The 22,201-nt window shown below is 41.3% G+C and overlaps 2 protein-coding genes across 2 annotated transcripts in view; one reads left to right on the top strand and one right to left on the bottom strand.

Moving 5' to 3' along the window:
* Positions 1-2,609, top strand: part of Tspan13 (tetraspanin 13) — a 33,772-nt gene extending 31,163 nt beyond the window's left edge. Inside the window, exon 6 of the mRNA XM_004839595.3 lies at positions 1,566-2,609. Within this exon, the coding sequence (XP_004839652.1) occupies positions 1,566-1,640 (75 nt within the window). The 3' untranslated portion in view covers positions 1,641-2,609. The remainder of the gene's footprint in view (positions 1-1,565) is intronic.
* Positions 2,610-7,206: 4,597 nt separating this feature from the next.
* Agr2 (anterior gradient 2, protein disulphide isomerase family member) lies at positions 7,207-20,088 on the bottom strand. Its single transcript, XM_004839594.4, has 8 exons — positions 19,939-20,088; positions 16,882-17,018; positions 16,559-16,622; positions 16,397-16,449; positions 15,038-15,111; positions 12,800-12,863; positions 9,485-9,568; positions 7,207-7,494 (listed from the first exon to the last, which is right to left on the bottom strand). Exons 2-8 carry the CDS (start codon positions 17,009-17,011, stop codon positions 7,445-7,447), a joined length of 519 nt encoding a protein of 172 aa, XP_004839651.1. The 5' UTR covers positions 17,012-17,018; positions 19,939-20,088; the 3' UTR covers positions 7,207-7,444.
* Positions 20,089-22,201: the final 2,113 nt, after the last annotated feature.

The raw sequence follows: 22,201 nt of genomic DNA, 5'->3' as shown, positions 1-22,201 counted from the left end.
TGACCACCTCACAGTCCTGTTTTCAACAGATACCAGGATGACATGTATGAAATAATTCTTTTAATTAAGACTGTGTAATATAGACATTATACAGTAGGCTATTTGTAAAGAGTAAACATGTATCTCTAAAAGAATATCAGAAAAATCCTAAGAGATTTTGTAGGGTTGGAATTCTATGTGTTCATTTAACCTGGTACCATTTAATTTTCCCTTTAATATGCTGCTATGATGAATAATCCCAGCGTCACTGCTGTGTGTGGATTGTTTCATATATATCCCCTAGCCTCTTCTCTTATAATACACTTTAAAATGTGAAATATGACACCATAGGGGAACATTAGAAAAGATTTTGGTAAAGACTGAATTGTCAGGTTGCCTTCTGGGAGGATTCTACCAACTTTTGATTCCAGCGCTAAGTCTAGGTATTTTTATTATAAATAATTGACAATTTGGTAGTTTAAAACTTTCAATTCTTATTTGCTCTTTTGGAAAAGTGGGTAGTGAATTTGACCATGCATTCCTATGGTTTTTGACTGTTCCTTTCTTCTTTTGTGAATTGCCCATTTACTTTTGTCTTACTTGAAGCGCTTCAGATTGCACATACAAATTCAAAATAGCACATGTGAGACAGAGGAATGTCTAAGAATACTAGGCCACTTCCAGGGATGGAGTGCAAGAGAGGCATAGTACTAAGCCAGTGTTTGCTCTTCCCTACTGCTTCCTACTTCCTGTTTCTTAACCTTTCTCTCTCTCTTTTAATTCGTCACCATCCTTTACATTTTTCCTATATACTTTGCTTTGTTGCTTCTTTGATACTTAACTGTTAATTTTATGACTTGGTTTTTTAAATTTGGAGAAGATTTTACTTTTACTATTGCTTTTTTCCCCCAGGTGGTTTATCCCTTTGACTTATGCTAGAAAGCCCTTTCTCATTTTGATGCTTCATGTGTGTGTATATGTGTAAGATGTACAAATAATAGATGAATTGCATTTGTGTATATAGTGTATACATTTTTAGGCATCTGTGATTAGTGTACAGTATACATGTATGTGTGTGTGTGTACATTTCATAAATGTTATTTTTAATTTGTTTTTCCCCTCTCAAGAATGAACATTTTATATTTGGCTATTATTAATGAACTGGGAGAAGAAAAGATCAAGCTTCGCCTTTCTTCTCTGACCCTCCGTCCTTGTTTATCACCATATTGCCTTCCCTCTGTGTGTCTGACCCCGGCCCCGGAGAGCGCGTCATCAGCCTACCCAGACAGTCCTCTCGAACTCAGTCATGCCTGCAGACTCCCGCTGCCCAGGAACGCCCCATCTTCCCAGGTTCTGGGGCGCATGGTGTCGACATCCTTGGGGAGCAGTTGTGCAGCCTGCCACACTGTTCATATTTTAATTTTTCTAGGGTCTCTCATTTGATTTACTTAATTTATTCAAAAAGAAAAAAATCTCTCCCCTTTGAGTGAGTGGAGAGCAAAGCGATTTAGAAAATCCAGAGTTATTTTAATTGATAACTGAAATATCCGCAGACTTAAGTTTCTTTTCTTCTTTTTTTAATCCAGATCCTGGGTGTTTGGCTGACCTACAGGTACAGGAACCAGAAAGATCCTCGTGCTAACCCTAGTGCATTCCTTTGATGAAGAAACCAAGAAAATCTTTCATATTCTGATTTTGTCCATTTTCTCTAGTTTTAAGTTAAGCTAATTTGTCCATTTAACCAAGGAAAGAATATCTGAAAAATTACATTAGCAGCAGTGGAATTATATATTTTTATTCTCTAAATGTTTTTCTTTTTTCATTGCTGAAAACAATGATGGAAACTCATGGTCTCCAGATCCTCAGTGACACCTGTAACCTACTGCATTCACAGTGTCCGGCACTATCCACTGTGGCCTTCCTTAGCGTTTTTATCTGCAGAAATCCTCTGTATGGCACTACTATGTTGATCATATTGTGAAAGTAAATATGCATTTCACTGGAATCATTGTATGTACTGTGTAGATAGCTCTCACTGGAAAGAACTGACATTACTAAGGCTAGAAAGTAAGAGAGTCTGTAATGTTAAGTTCAGCAAGGGAAATCCAAATTCCCAGTTATTTTTGTCTTTTAGGAAAGATGTGTTGTGGTAAAAAGTGTTAATATACAAGTGACAATTTAGTTCGAGTAGCCGTTCATGATTACACCCATGTATTGTAGAAATAGCTATGTCTTTAGGAGATTATGGTTTTGCTTTTGACTCCGACAGGTAAGTGCAGAGGAGAAGCGATCTCACGAGAAGTTCTAATGTGTAACATTCACCTTCAATTTTCAAAATGGAATAACTGTTTCAGAAAGTGTATCTATATAATCTCGATGTTCTTTTTTAATAATTTGAACTCCAAAAGACTGCATTTTAAAACAATTTACTATTAATGCACTGGCCCACATAGCAAAACAATATTGGATTATCTTAAAAATTGTTAAATAACTTTTTCATGAAATTTCTCAGTATGGTAACAACTTGTCAAATTCAAGCATATTTGAATGTGATATCGTCCATAATTTGAAATTGGAATAGTGTTGTGGTTCTGTATATTAAGTTAAAAAATTAAAAGATAGAAACCTTTCTTTGTGTATCCATGTTTGAATTAAGAGAAGATAATGGAAGAGTTGATAAATTAAATTAGGTGGAATTCTTTTTTTTTTTTCTGCTTTAGTTTCTCCTTGATGGACTTAAGTTGGGTGTTGCTATTTTAGTGTAATCAAGCCATGAAAGTGAAATTTCTGTACTAGTAAATAGTAATTATCCCAAAATCATTTATTGAAATATTTCAGTTGTTAATCTTGTCCTCATTGTGAGAAAATTGTTTTTCTTTTCTCTTCTTTTTTTTAAAGGGAAGTAATTCATATTTATTTGGGAAAAATATGTAAGTTCTTTCCAACTACCAAATATCACTGATTTCTTATCTTGCATTCTAGGTTTTATGTGATACTTTCTGATGGTTAGATTTTAGATCAAGAAAGATGGCAAATGGCTGATCTGCAGAGTTTTAGAGAGTTTTGTAGGTATGTCTCCTCTGTGACTCTGTGGTAGTAGCTAATGTTCGAAGAAAACAAAACACAGAACAGTGCTGTTTCCAGAATGTCTTACTGAGCTCTAGGGTAATTCTAACAGTGTTCCTTCCAACTTATATCAAAGATAAGATCTTCAGAGACACTTGAAGGGAAAAGTTTCTGTCTTCCTTCAAGGCACTCTATATTTTCCCTATTTGTCATTTACATTTCAAAATTTTGTAAGGGTCTGGAATCTCCTAACATAATACTTTTCCTGGTACAGATGATTATGTGTGTAAAGGTCTATTCTAGAGAGAACCAGCCCATACCCTTGGTTTGTGTTCTAATCGCAGTGGTTTTATTTGGGTTAACCCAGTTAAAAATCAGTCTGGGCAGGATGAATTTTAGGGCTGTTAAACCATATGATTTTACGAATGGGTTATTAAGTAACTGATGATTAGTTGCTCGAGACATATATGAGTACATTTTCAGGCACCAGCACCATGGCAGCCTGGACAAGTGAATCTGGGTTTTCTCTTTGGCAGATCTGAAGGGAATGGATTACCCTGCCCTTCTCTGACATGTCTTGTGTCTGAGTGCAGACACTACTCCCTGAGCATGTTATGATGCCCTGGAAAGGGCCCCGAACGCATCCATCCTGAATCTTGAATGGCCCTGTTGTGAGCTTTCAGATAAGCTGATCCCCGCCTGTGGGAACAAGAATACTGTGACAATTTCCACACAGGGTCTAGAATTTCCACAAATGGCTATAAGGCAAACCCAACATCTTCTAAGTGTCCTTCCATCCAAATCTCAACGTGTGTTGAAAAAGGAATTGCAAAAAAATTCTGATTCCCTGTTTACATACTTAGAGGAATGTTCCTTAGAACATTTCTTCAGGTTAGCCTTGATGCTGAAGGTGAAATTTTAGCTGAGAAAATCATGCTAATAGAAAGGAAAAAAGGGTTTGACTATAATTTCTAAAATCAGAGCTCACTGTGGCTTCAGTTCATTTCAGATCCTCAGTTATGTGAGCAACGGTTGTTTGGTATGAAGACCAAGTGCGGCATGTTCGACCTTAATAATGTGTGCCGAATGGAACCTTTCAGGGGGACAAAACCAGAAGTGTGGCATTCAGACCTCAGCTTCTGGGGTCCAGTCTGCGTGCTGCAATTTTTCTAAAATTTGCTTAATCCTATTTGTTTATTCTTCTGAAAATACACTAAATGCATGAAAACAGTTTTACTTTTTTTTTATCTCCAAAAGTAGGGAAAAAGAGCCACTTTTTTACGTAGCATTCATGTGAGAAAAGTGCTCATTGTGACAGTGTGGACATGATCACTCAAACGAGAATGGTTTTGTTTTATTAGAAATGGGGCCGGGGATTTAGCTCAGTGGCATCACACCTGCCTCACAAGCACAAGGTCCTGAGTTCGATCTCTGGTACCACAAAACAACAAAAAAAGAAAGGAATGACAGCAAGTTAAAGACCAACTTTTCTAGCTTTCTGGATTGGGAGGGGATTTATATGAAGTTGTTATGTTTGAGAGTGGCTGATGATTTTATACTAGGCTCCCCATGCCGAATGATACTACAATCTGTGTGGCTGAGTATGTTTTAAGGGGGCAGCCTGTCCTTTACCTGATGAGAGAAAGAGGGGTAGTGAGACAGGACTGTGCAGTTGTTCTTTCTTTTTAAACTTTATTTTATGAAAAAATAAAATTTCATAACAAAGTAATAGAATAACAATGGTTAATACACTGTGTATCATCTGTTTTCAAAGTAGTTACTCAGAATGCAAGACATAAAACAAAAAGTTTCTTACAAAAAAGAAGCAAATGTCATCTCACAACTGAGCAGTTGTTCTTATTGAAATACTTCAGCGACAATGGGAAAGGGGCCAGTCAGCCTGCCCTGCCAGATGCCAGGCCACTTCTTATTCCTGTCCTGAGAGAAGCCAGCTTCTGGAACTCCTTTGCAGATGAGGGCTTGAGGGAGTTGCTGGCGAGTTAAATATGTGGCAGAGTGGACTCTGGCATATCTTGAAGGGTGGAGCCTCGTTTGCTTATGTTGCTTACTTTTGGTGTTTTACCTCCTGCAAGTAGGCAGGTGGCCCTTCCCTAAGTCGGGTGACTTGACCGGACCTGAAGTCTGGCTTTTTGTCCTGAAGATAATTCTGTTCTTAGAGCTTTTCTGTCCATCTCCTATTTGCACCAGTGGTCACTAAGAGGAGGACCTTAGGGTTTTTGTAGGATTACTGAATTCGAGAAGAGCCCAGACAACACAGGCAGACAGAGGTGATCATTTGAAGAAAACTCTTGTTCTCAAATAGGTGGAAATGGCTTCACCAAGCCAGTTGACGGTCTGCACAGTTGACTTTTATGGATGATTTATGTTACCAGCATTAAAAAAAAAAATTAATTCCTCTTTTTTTTTCTTCATAATTTATGGGGAAGATCAGGTAAAACTGAGAAAAATATTTATTGGGACAAAACTATATAGCATCACATTCTAACTATTTTAAATGTACAGTTCCATGACACTTATATTATGCAGCTATCACCGCCATCTATTTGCAGAACATTTGATCTTCCTAAACTCAAACTCCACACCCACTAAACAATTAACTCTCCATTCTGCCTTCCCTGGGCCTGATGACTACCACTCCCCATTCTCTCTTTCTCACCCTCCCTCTGGCTCTCTGAAAACAAATTACCTCATAAAAGTAGAATTTGACAGTATTTGTCCGTTAGTGACCTGCTTATGTCACTTAGCCCACCTAATGTCCTCAAGGTTCATCCGTATTCTAACACATGCCAGGATTTCCCGCTTTTTAAAGGTGGAACAATATTCCACAGTATCTATATGTGCCCTACTTTGTTTACCCATTTGTCCATTGACAGATACTTGGGTTACGTCCATCTTTTAGCTATTGTGAATAATGCTGCCAGGAGCATGGGTGTATAAATATCTGTACCTTGCTTTCTGGTCACTGAGTACATTTTTAAGGACCTAACAATATTATAGCAGCCCAGTGGAAAAGTAAACAGTTTGCTGTACTATAAAAGAAACTTGATTCACCTCTAAGTTGTCACTCAAAGTATTTGTTTTTGAAGTGAAGCCTCTTTTTTCCCCATTTGGCTTCAGTGAGCTTTCTAAGTGGAATGTTTTACTTTTTTCAGTACATGTGGGTTACCTCATGTTCCCGGTGATATTCTAGCTTAGGATTTGTATGTTGTGAAGTCAACAGTGAGTGCTCAGAAACGCACTGGTGATATTGAGAGAAAAGCATTGAAAATACATTATTTAGCCTGAGAAAATTAATGTCAAAACACTGTTCAGAAAAGGATCTGTCTAGGAAAGTTAACCAAGATGAGCTAGAGACAGTCCATGTGGAGTGCAGTGTAAACCACAGCCCAGGGACCAAAGAGGTCAGTGGCTGGTGACACAGGACTTTGACATAATAATGAATGTGAGATTACATATGTGGCAAAGAAGCGAATCCACAGTTGCAACTTTTGCCAGGCAGAGTATGGAGTTAAAAGTGAAAGCTACTTCCGTGCCTGCAGCCATGCCCTCTCTGAACTGTTCCCGACTTCATTGACCTCTGACTTCTGCCCTTTGTTGTCCCCCGCCCCCCCCCAGTCTGTCCCACGTTAGTGAGGCAGTGAAGTGGTTCAGACAATTTCTTCTAGCCCTGTACTCGAGAATCCTTGAGAGATCAAATCTGTTACAAGACCAGTGGTCAGGATGTCTGTAGGGTATGTTTGGAGGACAGGTGTTCTTTGGATGACCTTCACACTAGATTAGTCTTGAGAAGGACAAAGCTGGCTGCCAGGGTTTTCCCTGGGAACATTAAGTGGGACAAAATAGGACTAAAATTGGATTTCTAAATTAAAGTTGTGCGTAGGAGCGTCTGGCCAGGGTGAGGAGGGTTGTCTCTAGGAAGCTGAATTCCTTGCGATGCTTTTCTGCACACTCTTCCACACTAATCATGTGCTCTTTGATGCTTCTATTGATTAATTTCATGCCTACTCTTAGTCTGCAAGCATCTTAACATGGTGGGATGAAAACTTTGTGCGTATACAATGGTCCTGTTTGTTGAATGAGCCAAATAGCTGTTCTCTGAAAGATCAAGTTGGGGGAAAAAATAAAAGCAAAAACCTTCAGTTTAAGTACCTCCAAAAGGATTTATTTTTTAGAAAATCGTGGCTTACTGCAGTAGTGTACAATATTGTTTTCACACACGTATACCTGAAACCAATTTTAAGAATGAAAAGCAGTTGTAACATAAAACCATAATCTAATGAGCATGTGGCCAGCCCTTTGCTTCAGTCTTCTAACATCTCTGGTTCTGAGTCCCCAGGCCTGGCATGCAGGGAAGAGCTTGCGGATTTTGCTTTTTCCCCTACAATTCAGTCTTCAGCAGCTTGAGGGCTTTCTTCATGTTGTCAAACACTAAAAGGGGGAAAAGGAAAAGCAAGATGCCCTTATGAATTACATCAATAGATATAATAAACTCCCAAACCTCAGTACTGTAGTCATCATTCAGTGGGTTATGTATTTATTTATTTTGATGCTGGGAATCGAACTCAGGACTTCGCACTTGCCAGGCAGGTGCAGCGCCACTGAGCTAAATCCCCGGCCCAGGGTTTGAATTATAGGGTGACTAGTTGGTAATCTTGTAAATTTTTTTCTAAAGTTATATATGACATGGTTTATTTTTTTATTTTATTTTTATTTTTTGGTACCGGGGATTGAACTCTCAGGACCTTGCACTTGTGCGGCAGGCACCGGAACCACTGAGCTAAATCCCTGGCCCTGTATGACACGGTATTTGTGACAATCCATTTCTCTTGTGTATTTTATTCCTTGTCAGATCTGCCTTCTCCCAACTCCTTCTTCCCCCCCGCAAAAATATATATATCTTTATAAGCTCTATCAAGAGCAAATAATTTTGGTTAATTTAGAAGTGAAGCTTAAATCATGTTCATGATACGGACTTGCTAGGTGTGTACAGCTACTGCAAATTATTTTAGAAGTAGGTGGGATTTAAATGATAAAGATAGTAAACCAAGTGCTTTACACAGATAAATTCCTTTAACAAATACTCTGTTAGTACTTCACTTTTAGATGGTGAAATAGGCTCAGAGAGGTTGATTCATTTGCTCAAGATGACACAGTTAAGAAATAATGGAACTGCTGCTCCAGCATCCAGACTTCTAGATCATTAGCCCTGCAGCAGCAGCAAACTGGTGAAAATAAGGTATGTGGTCTAGTGAAATAAGATTCCCATGTGATAGGCACTGCAAAGCTGTTCATTCAAGAATACTACAAATATTCACTGACTGCCTCCTCTACAGGACGCTGTGGTATTCCAGGTGTAGACACCACCTTTAAAGAGTTCAGTCTTCCTGAGATACAAACACGGGGAGCACCTGGATGGCTTCCCCTGGCCTAGCAGCTGCCACAGGACACCTTGCTAATGGGTCACAAGGAGCTTTTCCTGCTGACCAGGTCCCACCTCTACTTCCCGCAGTGTCCTACGTCCTACGCCAGTGCTGTCCAGGAGAAAATGCTGTGGTGATGACAATGTCCAGTGTCGGTGCACTGAATCCTGGGAATGTGGCCAGTCAACTGAGAGCCTGAGATTTTAATTTTACTTTTATGTAAAAATTCAATAGCAAATGTGGCTAATGGCTAAGATACTGGACAGTGAGTTTCTAGGCAGCCACTGCAATTGATCAGAACTGTTTTCTAGGAATAAAATCCAGTTTCCTTTCCAGAAAGACTAAGCACAAAGATAAAAACAAAAAAAAAGAGAGGGATCTTTTGCAAGTGAGGGGACCAGGAGAGGGAGGAATGGGGTGGGACAGGGGACGAAAAAAGGTTTGAGATGTGTTAAGAACATGCACCAACTCTCTACCATTAATGGAATAATTATGTACTGGAAATGTGTGCTAATAAAAGTTAAAAAATGTAAAAAGGACAGGTGTCACAGTCAGATGCATCCCCCCACTGAAGTCAATGTCCCCCCATTGACATCTCCTGTCTCTTCCATTTACAGCAACTTTTTGGGTCCTCTTGCCTATCCATCTTTAAATCGAATCCGAATTCAGCAACAAGCTGGGCTAAATTATTTCACTTTTGTTGGGGGGGGGCATCAGATTATTACACCTCCTGCATTCAGTTCTGTGACAGGTTGGGTTTGTATGCCTGAGAGGAAACCCGAAATACAGGTAATGTGGTCATAGAATCCTCCTACAGAAAAAGATCTAAATGATTCATCCTCAACTGAGATTAAAAACAAACAAACCGGAAGTGTGATTTGCCTGGGGATCCAGGCCAGGGCGGGTCAGGCTGGCTTTCTGGCGGCCCGAGTGGTGGCTGTCCCATGACTGGCAACACAGGCCCTGCACCGACCCCGCCCAGGCTGGAGGCCACTTACGCAGAGCCGTGTCTGAGGGTTCATAGGCGTAGAGGCGGTTTGAGTACCTTCCAGTGATGTCGGCTCTCACCGTCAGGGACGGGTCTGCAGAGAGACAGGGGGTAGATGTTTTGCTTTCAAGTAACCTCTGCTGAGGGCAGAAGCCTACGTGGTAGCCGTGTCCTGTGCGGGAAGCTCAGTGTGGAGCTGCGCCCGCCGCTGCACTGCACTACCCAGGTCCATGGTGAGCGGTGAGGGGCTAGCGCCGTGCTATTTGTGGAAAAGGCGAGGAGCCCCGTGCTCCTAGCTAGTGACCCCAAAATAGGATGACGTATGCTGGGGGAGGGCTCCTTCGTTTTGATGAAAACATTAGCATTCTCTATCATGCAATTATTGCAAATTTTTGAAATACTTATATTTGACAAAGAGCAACTTAGATAATCAGAAACCTCCAATGCTGGTTTTCTTTTTTTCCTGTACTGGGGATGAACACAGGACCTTGTGCTTTCGAGGCAGGTGTGTGCCACTGAACTAAATCCCTGGCCTGGGTTTTCTTTTTCTTTTTTTGGTTTTGAAGCAGGGCCTCACTATGTAGTTGGGCTGACCTTGAACTCACAGTGATCCTCTTAGCCTTTCAAGTGCTGGGATTATAGGCATGTGCCACCGTGCTGAGCCTTTCTTTTTCAATAATGAAAGAATGCAAGCCCTTGAGAAAAGCAAGATCAAACGAGCACGTTGTGATTATCAATTTTGTGTGTGTGTGTGGTACTGGGAATTGAACCCAGGGCTTTCACACTCAATTACATCCCCAGCCTTTCCAAATTTTTTAAATTTTGAGACAAGATCTTGTTCAGTTGCCCGGGCTGGGCTTGCTTTTGTGATCCTCCAGACTCCTCCCACGAGCTAGGATCACAGGCCTCTGCTGCCGGGCATGATGGTTAATCTTAATAATCTGATTGGCTGGGGAGCAGCCCAGGGGATTGCGGGAGTGCACTTCTGGGAGAGTCTGGGTGGGGTGTGGAGGTGTGGCCTGGGGTCTGTAACTCACTCCTTCTTCTTTGGCACTGCTCCCCTGCCTGCTTCCCTGCCACCATGAACTAAGTAGCTCTGCTCTACCACACCCTTCCACCTGCAGTTCCTGCCTGGGAGCCGCTGATCGTGACTGAATCTCCTGAAACTGTGAGTCAGATTAAACCTCCCCTTTAAGCTGTGGGCATTGGGTACTGTGTCCCAGTCACAGGAAAGCTGATGAATACACAGCGCTCCTCACTATTTTTTAATTTGTTAAAATACAAACTTTCAAAATAGAGATTTAAGAGACTTCTACCATGTGTATGAATACTATTTTGTGGTATTTTATATGTAACTTAAAGTTACATTAAGTGCACCCAAAGGGAAATAGGAAGATAGAGGGGTTTAGAAACTTTCCTTACATTTGGAGGGTGATTAGAGGATCCTAAAAGCTTATCCTGAAAAGAAGCCGAGGACATGTGAGAACAATCTGCTCAGCTTGGGTTGGCAGGCAGCACATTTCTGTAATCTTCACTCTCTGGGAAGCTGAGGCAGGAGGATCACAGTTTGAGCTCAGCTTGGGCAACACAGTGACTTAGTGAGACCTTGTCTCAAAATAAAAACAAAAAAGCCTGGGGATGTAGCCCAGTGTAAAGGCCCTGGGTTCAATCCCTAGTACTGAGAAACCAAAGACCATCTGCATTTTTGCAGTCTGTCGCTGGTACAAGAATGGACTGTCTGTCATTTTAGAATGTTAGAATAAGATCGAAGGATGTAAGTTGCCAGAAGCAGAATTTCACTTGTTCAGTGCAGTTGTTTTGAGACAGGGTTTCACTATGTAGCCCAGCCTGCCCTCTAACCCACAGTGATCCTCCTGCCTCAGCCTCCCATGTGCTGGGATTACAGTCCATGCCCAGCTATTTTTTCAGTGCAGTTTTAAGGACTAGACTTCTGCTTGGTGTGGAGAGTGCGTAGTAAATGAACACAATGGCATTTTAAACACTTGCCTGTGGCTCACAACCCTGGTGGCAGTGGAATCACCTGGAGAGCTTTAAACATCAACTGCCTGTGTCCCACCTCCCGGGCTCTGATTTACTGGGTCTCAGGTGTGGTCTGGGAGATGCGGGGTTTAAAAGCCTCCAGGTGATTCTAACCCACAGCCCAAACAGAGAAGCCTTGAGCTGCAGAGGAGCTGTGCTCAGCACCAGAAGGTGAAGATGCTCTTTGAAGAAGTCCTTCAGGAGGCAAGAGCAGCACACAAGATCTCCTTTCCGATAAGGCCATAACCAGTCTCTAGGGTGTGGGCCTAGTGGAGTGCTTGCCTAGTGGGAGTGAAGCCCTGGATTTAGATTTGATCCGAAGTACTAAAGAGAAAAAAAATCTAATGTTCTAAATTCTGACAAAACTTTCCTCCCCCCAGGGGGTGAAGGGCACACAGGTAATGGGGAAAAATTAAGAATCAAGATACATCATGTACAGGTACACCCAATGATAAATGTAAATGTATTGTATATCTAAAATGTACCAATAAAGGAATTTAAGAAGAAAACAGAAAACAAAAAACTTTCCTCCCCCCAGTACAGTGGACCCTCAAGTTATGACATACACGAACAACTTGGGTTAATTAGGTTAACAAGATGCGTCTGCCTCTTGTTATCTATAGCGTGTATCCAGGTAGACATCCAGATCTCAGCTGTATTGACTTACAACCAACCTGAGTTACAACCAGCCCTCAGGAACCAATTGAGTTTGTAAGTTGAGGGTCCTCTGCAATTTTTTTCTCTTCCCTATTTTATACATTTAAGGTAAACTTTGATGAACTACCTGGTGAACCACTTGATTAGACAGCTCTGTTATCCAATGAGTTTAATTGCAGATTTTTTTCTTAAATCAATATGACTTTGGTCAAGGCCAAACTCAATACATTTACTGAATCATTCAGCAAATACTTGCTGAGAGCCTAGCAAAGGGTCATGCTGGGGTCATGAAGAGGAGCAGACAGGGACGGTCTCTGCTGTATTTACGAAATCATCACCTAACCAATGCAGAATTATAACCAAGGCACATTTTACCGATGAGAGGCATGGTGCTTCCTTTTCAGATGTACTGGTAGCAGAAGGTGAAAAGTGAAAGTTAGCAAAGAAGTCATGTGTGGAAACAAAGTCCCCATTTTCCTAATGAGAATGAAGGATGTCTCATACCCTGGCTGGACCTTAGTCCTCACACTGTGCTGAAGTGGCAGGTGACGCTGGGGAGAAAAGGGTGCTGGGTGCATTTTCAGCACACTGGAAGAGTGTGGTGTATCTTACTGTCCCCTTCACTTACCCACAAACAGAATCCTCGGGACATATTGGCCATCCGGAGAAAGGTGCTTGTCAGTTGTTTCATACTGAGAGTAAAAAATAAAGCAGCTTTTAGTTTGTTTATCAGCAGTTATTTTCAAACTTGCAAACATAACAGTGTCCACGTATGGCCAGGGACCTAAGATATCATTAAGGGTCACCTCTTCCACAAAGAGTTTATCATGCAGATGGGGAGACAAGTTGTGTGCATGAAATAGTAAGAAAATAGAGCAGAATGTGTTGCAGAATGTGAGATAAACAGCTGAAAACATGATGCACGAGGAGCAAAACCATTCAAGCAGGAGAGTTCTGAAGGAATTAGGATGTTTGGGGAAGACATCTTGGATGAAGTAGGAGCAGATACTGTAAATTCATGAAAACAAAATATTTTTGGAGGAATTGTAGAAATAGGATTGTATTTAGGATTTATGGGTGCAGCAAAACAGTGCTCATCTTTAGTGAAGGTACTGTCTGTTGGGAGACAGGTAGGAAAGGGAACACAGTGTACAGGGGGTGAGATGTTCTGGCGGGGGATGTGAGTGATTGGAGCAGGACTTGATCTCAGTACAGTAAGTCCCCGATGTACAAACAAATACCATTCCAGGAGGACATTCATTTGTGAGTCTGACAGAAATATACAGTGTAAAGCATTAAAAAAACTAAATGCGAGGTCCGTTCTTATCTGCAAAAGTTCAAAACTCAAATGGTTGTAAGTCGGGGACTTACTGTCTGCAGGTGTCCCTAAGATTTTCTCAAGCGGGTAAGGAAGGAGCTTAAGGAATGAACAGGAGCCAGGTATGGAAAGGAAGGCATCCTGTGCAGGGGAAGAGCAGACGCAAAGTTAGGAGGATGGAGGGCATGGAGCTTCCCTCTCGCCAGGCCTGGGGAAGGACTGTATTGGGAGGCAGGAAGGTGCTGGCGAGAAGACACTGCCCAGGATGCTGCAGGGCTCCGCTCGTGCGTGGCTTTGTGCATCATCGTTCAGAAATAGCTAAAAACCACTAGGGAGAGATCAGAAGAGGTGCCATGAACCCGATGATTTGGTCTTTTGAGCAGTTACCCTGACAGCCATGTGGAATTAGATGGGTTTTCATATAGGCAGAAAGTCATTTGGTAATATTGTAGTAAGCTAGGTGGAGTGAAAGAGGTATACACTTTATGGTTGTGAGTTTATGAAGAAGTTACAATAATATCCTGGGAGGCTGAGGCAGGAGGATTGCAAGTTCAAACCCAGACTGGGCAACTTAGCGGAGACTGTCTCAGAAAAAGGGCTGGGGTTGCAGCTCAGTGCAAAGGCCCCAGGTTCAATTCTCAGAACTGGGGTAAAAAAAAAAAAAAGAAGTGAGAACATCCAGTGATATAGAGAATAAAGATGAGCTATATGAAAAAAAACACAAAAAAAGCCCAAGTTGATTAATTCAGTGTGGGACACGCTGCATTCAAGCTAATTATAAGATGGTGTAGGATGGCTGGATAGACAAGTTGCCAGATGTTGCCACTGAGAGGTGGAAATTAGCATGCCAGAATCTAAGCAGGTGTAGATGATGTCCGTGGAGAATGTGAAAGACGAAAAGTGGGTCAAGTAGAGATGTCTCGAGTCCCTGACACTGAGGGGTAGAAAGAGGAAGGGAGGAAAGAAGGAATGGTGGGTGTGGGTCGTTTTCTGAAGAAGCCAGCCTCGGGTGAGGAAGAGAGAGGCTTAGAGGGACATGGTTAGGCCGAGTCAATTTTTGTTCACTTTAGAAGGAAAATGGACCCCAGCTGTATACTGAGTGGAAAGAATGTGCAGAAAGAAGGCTTGAAGCCAGGAGAGGTGGGCTGGGGAAGGAGGGCAGGGTACATGAGGGTGAAGCCTGGAGGCAGGATTGGATTGGGATAGCCAGGAAGTGGCCCTTTCAGGGAGCGAAGGGCAGGGATTAGGCCAGGGGTGTAGGGAAATGACACAGGAAATAATTTGCAAATACATGAATCTTCCAGTTGCAGCAGAGATGATGCTGACCACAGGGCCAAGCTGAGGTTATTAACTACTAAATAAAAGCATAGGCCACATAGAGCATTAAAAGATGAAATATCTCCTTGTTTCCAATCTGTGAGATGGGACATTTGGAAGATGTTCCAGTTAATTCAGTATAACTAAGATGCAGAAAAAACTGGAATCATCCATTTCACTGAATGAATTTGCGGTGAAATGTTAGTGATGATGAAAAAAATATAAACTTACGACTAGATTGAGAAGGACAAACTGTTCTGCCAATTTCTGGATATCCTTATTTTCAGCAAATACTTTCTTTAAAGCTGTAATATAAAGAAAAATCTTTAAGCATGCATCTCCTCATTGGTTAAAAACCTGGTTTTCTGTTGTGTTTCAAGTAAATCCTTCTACTTTGCCCTTTTAGGAAGTGATTTGTGAAGTAATATCTATGTCGTTGTCTACCTCTGCTTTTTGCCATTCATTCATTCATTCATTCATACACTTTTTTTCAACCCATATTTATTGAATTTTTACTAAGTGTTATGCATGGTTTTATGCTCTGGGGAGAGTGCAATGAATAATAAAAAGCAGATGTATTTCCAAAGAGCTCAGATGAGTGTGTGCAAGACAGACCATAAACAAGTGCACAAATATTTAAAAAGTGCAGGTGGCCTGGGGGTTTAGCTCAGTGGTTTCGGCGCCTGCTGCGCAAGCGCAAGGACCCAAGTTTGACCCTGGTACAAAAAAAGTTGCAGGTGGAGAAATGTACTTCAAAGAAAAACAAAATTAAGCCACAGGTTGAAGAGACGGGTTTGAGAAGGGATACCGAAGGGGAGGACTGGACAATTTTGGGGCTAAATCACTAAAATTTGGAGGTTGGGGCACCCTGGACAGAGAGAACTGCAAGAGCAAAAGCGTTGAGGCGGGATGAGCTCAGAGGTTGCGGGACAGCATGGAGGCCAGGCGGGATGAGCCGGGAGGTCTGGGGAGAGAGCTAGGACAGGAAAGTACATCTGACCAGTTCCTGTCCAGCCTTGTTGGCCATGGTCAGGAATTAGAAGTTAACTTTACCTACGATTAGAAGCCACTGGGCACCTGAGGGAGAGGAGCTGATTCGTGTTTCACAGCCTCACTCTGGACAAGCTGAGGCACTGAGGCAATAGGTAGTGGTTTGGAAAGACCAGGGGAAAATGAAAACGCAGATGCCCTTGCTCAGGAATTGTTAAGAATTTTAAGGCAGTGATGGCCAAGCATTAAACCAAGTGTGAGAAGTGGCTAAGCTCCGGGCCCTGTGCCGCAGAGCAGGTTGTACGTCTGTGAAGCTAGAGCTGGCTGTGGGATACATTTTGAAGGCAAAAAGCCACAGCATTTGCTGATGTACTGAATGTGGGATATAAAGTCAAGATGTTCAGGATGAATCCTAGGGCTTATTCGAAATATGCACCCATGGTTAACACAAGATGTGGAAATACACAAAGTAATTTTGAAATGTTTTTACCACCTAAAATATTCTTTCTTATTTGTGTTAGGTTCTAAGGATACAAAGATGAATGATCCAAACTGGCCCTACCTAAAAGTCTATAAGGGACTTTTGGGAGAATAAGTTACCTTGACTGTGTGGGCATTCGTCCAAGTGATGAATAATCATCAACGGCCTGTTGCTGTAGGGGACAAACAGGTTGGGAGGTTTTTAGTGACCAGGACCTTGTGTATAGCTTGCTGTCACTAGGTGGCGCTCTTGAGAGCCTTAAGAAGACTAAAGCTCCTTACCTAGTCTTGGCTTTGTACAAGGCTTCTTCATATGTCTGAGTCCAGATAAGTTGATCGCCCCAACCTAGGAAAGTAATGAACCAATATATTTAAAACTGTCTTATAATTTTAGGGCCAAACCTATTGAAAAACAGTGGTAAAATCTGGGATAAACATATACTCAATACCAAAGAAAAAGAAAAACCTCTAGAGAAAGTGGAAATAACTATCAACCATGATAAATCTAGGAAGAACACATCCCCAAATACATTCAGTGTACACACTTCAGCACCAAGAGTTAGGAAGTAAGTCTCGTTGGAAGCCAACAAGCAGCTGCCTCGCACCTCTGGAAAGGGTCTGGGGCAGTTTGGGTCGAGTGTCCTTTTTAGCTCCAGGTTTCACTGTGGTTTCTTTGGCCAGAGTGTAGGACAGGGCCACAAGGAGCAAGAATGCTGACACCGAAATTTTCTCCATGGCAAATCTATACAGAACACAAACAAAAAGTAATTAGTAATCTTCAGAATCTACAGATTGTGTCTCAGTAGTGGACTACAACAGAAACTGAGGCTCTCTTGACATTGGACGCATGAGATTAGAGTAAAATCTACCTTCCACAAAATTTTCCTAAGAATATACAGTGTGGATATTTATCTACCCACTGACTTATCAATTTATCTGTCTCTTACCCTACCTATCAGTGGGTAGTAGATTCACAAGAGAAATAGAGATACATTCTAAAGAAATAACTTGTCAGATGTTTACACTCTTATAGCTGAGGAAATTTACATAACCAATTTATATTTAGAAAGTGTAGCACTGGAAGGTATGTTAGGAGTTGCCTCTTTTCTTCCTCCTCAATGCATCATCATACAAATAAGAACCTAAAGTTGAGAGAGATGGAAAGATTTATGAAATGGGTCCAGAACAAAGAGTTCGGGATCTTGCCATTTTGTAGGGCTGGTTCCCATCTTTCCTCCCTGAAACAAATACCCTAAAGATACATACACACTGCTTTAATCTATGGCTAAAATGGGAACATTACCATTGAAGAATGAGATAGGAATAAAGTGATTGATTGATTCCTCACTGAATTTTGACCCTTCCAGCTTTGTCACTTAACTGAAGAGTGGCACTCACCCAATTCTCTCCCTAGTGTAGTTTATTCAAGTTCCACTTTCTATGAATTGACTAAGACATATCATATCAAGTTCTTCTAGTGAGGTTCTTTGAGTCTCTCTGGACCTTTTTAGGTAGGCGGTAATGGGCATGCATTTTAGTGCACAAAGTATTCTGTGAGATTCATAGCACCGAGAAATAATCTCCAGGGGTATCTCTATTAAATTCATTTTTCCCTTTTGTTGTTCCACAGTCAATTACTAGGAAAAGCTGAAGCAGTGCCTATAGGAATGTGAGGTTCTAGAAGGAACAGGGAGGCAAGCAGCAAGCCAGCAGACCAAGTTGTAGAGCAAGTCACTGAGGTTATCCAGGGGCCGTAACATGAAAAGCTGGAGACTTGAGGTTTTGGCAAAGCCAAACAGTAAACTTGCTTAGAAAGAAACATGAAATTATTGCATCTAATTCATGTAGGTTTTGAATCAAGTTTAATGAACCCTGCAGAGGAAGTAGGATGGACTGTCATTGCTTAACTTTTGCAAGAGTGAAGTTTCTTATGATCTGATAGTTTGAGTGGGAACCTTTGCAAAGCATGAGATGATTAAAAAAAGAAAAACATTGCCAAGTTACCAAATCCAAGTGAAGCCTTATATTAAACTGACCAATCATTAACCAAGACTTAGTACGTAGCCACAAAGTGACTTATACAGAAAAGACATAAGCAAAATGCAGGAGTATAATTCCTTCATTTTCTATTCTCTTAAGATGTAGAAATGCCAATAACAGTTTTTTTAAAGTTCTGCAAAAACAACTCACGCATACTATAAGTCAGTGATACCCAGCCCTCTTATATGAAGACTTTTAAAAATATTAAAATCAAGAACTTTAATGTGAGAAGCCTGGGTAACTCCCTCTCAGCTACAAATGGGTCTGCTTATTTCCTTTTTACACGCAACCTCTTTCACCATCAATGGACCACCCTTCAGGTTTTCCCTTCGAATAGACCATTATCTCACTATGGGTGGACCACTCACTCCTAAGCATGAGAAGAGACTAAGATGACAGATTATGAAATTCCACAGACTCCCACCACCCCAAACATATTAGAGATTCCCAGCTCCCAACTGTCCTGCACCTCCTTTCTCTGAGCACCTGTACTCCACTCTTGAGTATGTCCTACATTCACCTCTAATAAACCCTTATCGTGTCTTTAAAAAGTAAAAATAAAAAAGGAACTTTAATGTGAGAATTATACTTTTGGAACATTAGTTGGTTCAAAAACATGTCATAGATTACTTTGAATTTATCAACAAACATTTAATATAGTATTTTATCTAACAATATCTACATGTATATGAAAAAAATAATAGTAACTGGGTGGTATAGTGCTTGTATTCAGTCCATTGACCGTTGTTGTACAAATAGCCATTAAAACTCCTTGCAACAGCTCCATGGGTTATAGGTTGGAGCTATTGATATATTGCACGTGTTTTATGGCCCAATGACTCCAGGAAGACTAATATAACTCCTGCTGTACAAACATCCTTCTCTTTCATAATATGAAGAGATTCTACTCTGCAAACTTGCTGCATAAACCTGTCAAAACACTAACTTTGGAAGATATTGATAATTTGGAGAAGTGCACACACACACACACGCGCGCGCGCGTGCTAACACTGTAAAAGTAGCACTTTTCACGGGTCTCTGTCCATCTCTGTCTTAACAAGGGGTAAACTTGCAGGAGGTTTCCGTGTCCCTGCTCTTTTGCGCTGCAGGAAAGCAACCAGCTCTCTCCTCTGAAAGCCTAGCCCGTCAATTAGAAGGTGGAAGCAACAAGAATTCTTTACACCCCAGAGAGAAAGAAAACTGTTTCCTGGCTTGCAATCCATATTCTAGGGCAGCACCTGAGATGTGTTCTCAAAGTTGAGAAGCCTGCGCACTTCTGCTTTACTTAGCCATTGGGAGAGAAGCAGAACTTTAGCGGGTGACCGAATTTCCTGGGCCATGTTCCAGGCTGAAAACAGGAGTTGACCCAGGTTCACAGCTCTGGTTTCCTAAGAAGGGATCACTTTGCACCTGCTCAGGAATGTAACATTCTGCCAGCTCCAGCCCAAGGAGGCCCCAGGAAGTCTGGAAAAATTCCACTGTCCCCTTCCCAAATCCCACTTTATCGCCCTGGGAAACTTGCATTTCTGTCTGTCCTTCATTGCCCACAGCTTTACACGGCGATCAGAGGCCAAAGCTCACTCTAGCAAGAGCCATTCCAGAGGTATTGTCTAGAGCCTTACCTGGATTCCCCACCCACCTGCCTCGTGAGTGGCCAGGGAGCGGTCCAAGCTTCTGAGTGTGCCAGCAGCGGGGAGCCTCTCTATTTATGCACCAGGGCTCACCTCAATCCCACCCACTAATCCTGTATTCACGTATTGCTAACTCGGAAGCAAATTTTCCTTTCCCCAAGCAATTGTCTTTTCTGGGTTAGAGTTCCTTGTTTTTTTAAAAAACTAACATTGCAAAGGGTAATGCTTTTCAGTATGCAGGTCTCTAACTGTGAAAGCAGGTTGTAAAGAGGGTTGGAAAAATGGGCAGAGTGCCAAATCCAGGTAAGCTTTAAATGAAGTCGTTTGATTTGCCTGAAGGCTGATTTGTCTTTACGTGATTGGATGAAAGCAGGCAAGAGATGATTCAGAATTCTAACCCTCATAGTCTTATAACCTGCTATTCTCTACTACCATGCAAATTACTTTCCACGTTAACGCTTCCTTCCTTTGGGGGAAAAAAGCACATTAACTACAGGCATAAAAAATATAAATAAAGTACCCACAGAATATTTCAAAACTGTTATTGAAAAAAGACAACTTGACACCATGAGCTTGTAATAATTGCCTTGCTGATGAATATATGCAACAACTTCCCTCCAAAAAGTTCAAACGTTTTACACAGGTGTTTTCTTACTTAATGGCAATCTTTTCTGCTAGACATGCAGGAAGCAACTTTCCTTTTTCCTCATTAGTTTCATCAGTTGCTCACTGAGGATTTTAGGACTGGAACTCAAATTTTCTGATAGAAAATACTGATTCTGTGTTTTGCTCATGAAGCCACATACAACCCTTAAAAGCTCAGCTGGACAAATCTTTAACAACTCAAACTTAACTAAGGAGATGCAAGCCCTATAAAAATAACTGCTAAAATGTGTTAAGATCATAATATTTTAAAATATTTTCAATTATATGTATTTTTCCAATGTAGGATTGAATTCTGTAGGATGGTGAATCTGTGCTGAATTTTCTTTCAATTCTGAAAGAGTTTGCGGCGATAATTTCTTCAAGAGTTGGGGTGAAAACAATGACTGGAGCTAAATCCTTAAAACTAGAATGGCTCTTACATGAGTCCATTTAGCTCTTAGAATACTTAATTCAACCTCTTCACTTGGCAGATAAAGAATGACGATATCCAAAACGTAATGAATTTCTCAAGATTCCACAAGTAGTTTAGGCCAGCTCTGGGAGCATAGCCCAGGGGTCGTCTTGCCTGTGATCTGGGGAAAGGGAAAACTGCCTGGCATTTGGAGTCAGAAGCGTCTGGGCAGCATCCTGCTCTCTGTTCATTGGATGATGTCAGAGTTGTCATTTAACATCTCTGGAACTTTAGTTTTCCTGTCTATAAAATGGGAACAGTACACACGACTGTCTTGACTACTGAATCAGACAGGAAATGAGAGGACGTGTACTTGGTGTGTTGCTCTCTTAGCACTGCCAAAACAAAATAGCACAGGCTGGAAGGTGCAACCACAGAAATGTATATTCTCAGTTATGGAGGTTGGAAGACCAAGATCAATATGGTGGCAGAATTAGTTTCTCCTGAGGCCTCTCTCAGGTTGCAGATGCCTGGCTTCTCCCTTGTCTTTGCCTGTCTTCCCTCTGTACCTGTTTATGTCCTACTTTGCTTTTCTTATGAGAATGCTACTCAACTGGGGTTAACTTAACTCTTAAAACTCTTTAAACACTATCTCTGATTACAGTCACATTTTGAGGCATTGGGGATTAGGATTTCACATATGAGTGGGATGCACTACTCAGGCATAATATTTGATAAGCAAAAACATCTCTGATTTTCTATAATTAATTATAATGTTATATAATTACTGTATTCCTGCAGCTAGTCTCATATGAGTAAAAACCTGGTATTTGTCATAGTGGCTAAGGTTCAGCAAGGAGGAAGTAGTTCAGACTTACATACATTTTGGAGGCCATAGCATCTTTGGCGTATCTTTTTTGATGGGAAGCAAATAGGATTCTGTTGATGGTACAAGCGAGTACCTACAGTAGCTTTGAGGTAGCTGGGGGAAGAGTTTTTCTTGTAAAGCTATTAAACTTCATTGTGTTTAACAGGGCTGTCACGTGATCAGTCTTTGGGATTTGCCTAATATTGTAAAAACATGTTAATAGTTGGTTCATATTTTTGATAATATCTGAGTATAGTTTCCCTGAGTAGGATTTGATAATTCAGTATATAATGTTTGGTAAGTAAAACTGAGCTTGGTACCAAGGACTC

Source organism: Heterocephalus glaber, unplaced genomic scaffold (genome assembly GCF_053883595.1).
Source record: "Heterocephalus glaber isolate CG9 unplaced genomic scaffold, H.glaber_assembly_v1.0 deba00000676, whole genome shotgun sequence".
Taxonomy (NCBI): domain Eukaryota; kingdom Metazoa; phylum Chordata; class Mammalia; order Rodentia; family Bathyergidae; genus Heterocephalus; species Heterocephalus glaber.
This window is presented reverse-complemented; position numbering and strand designations above follow the sequence as displayed.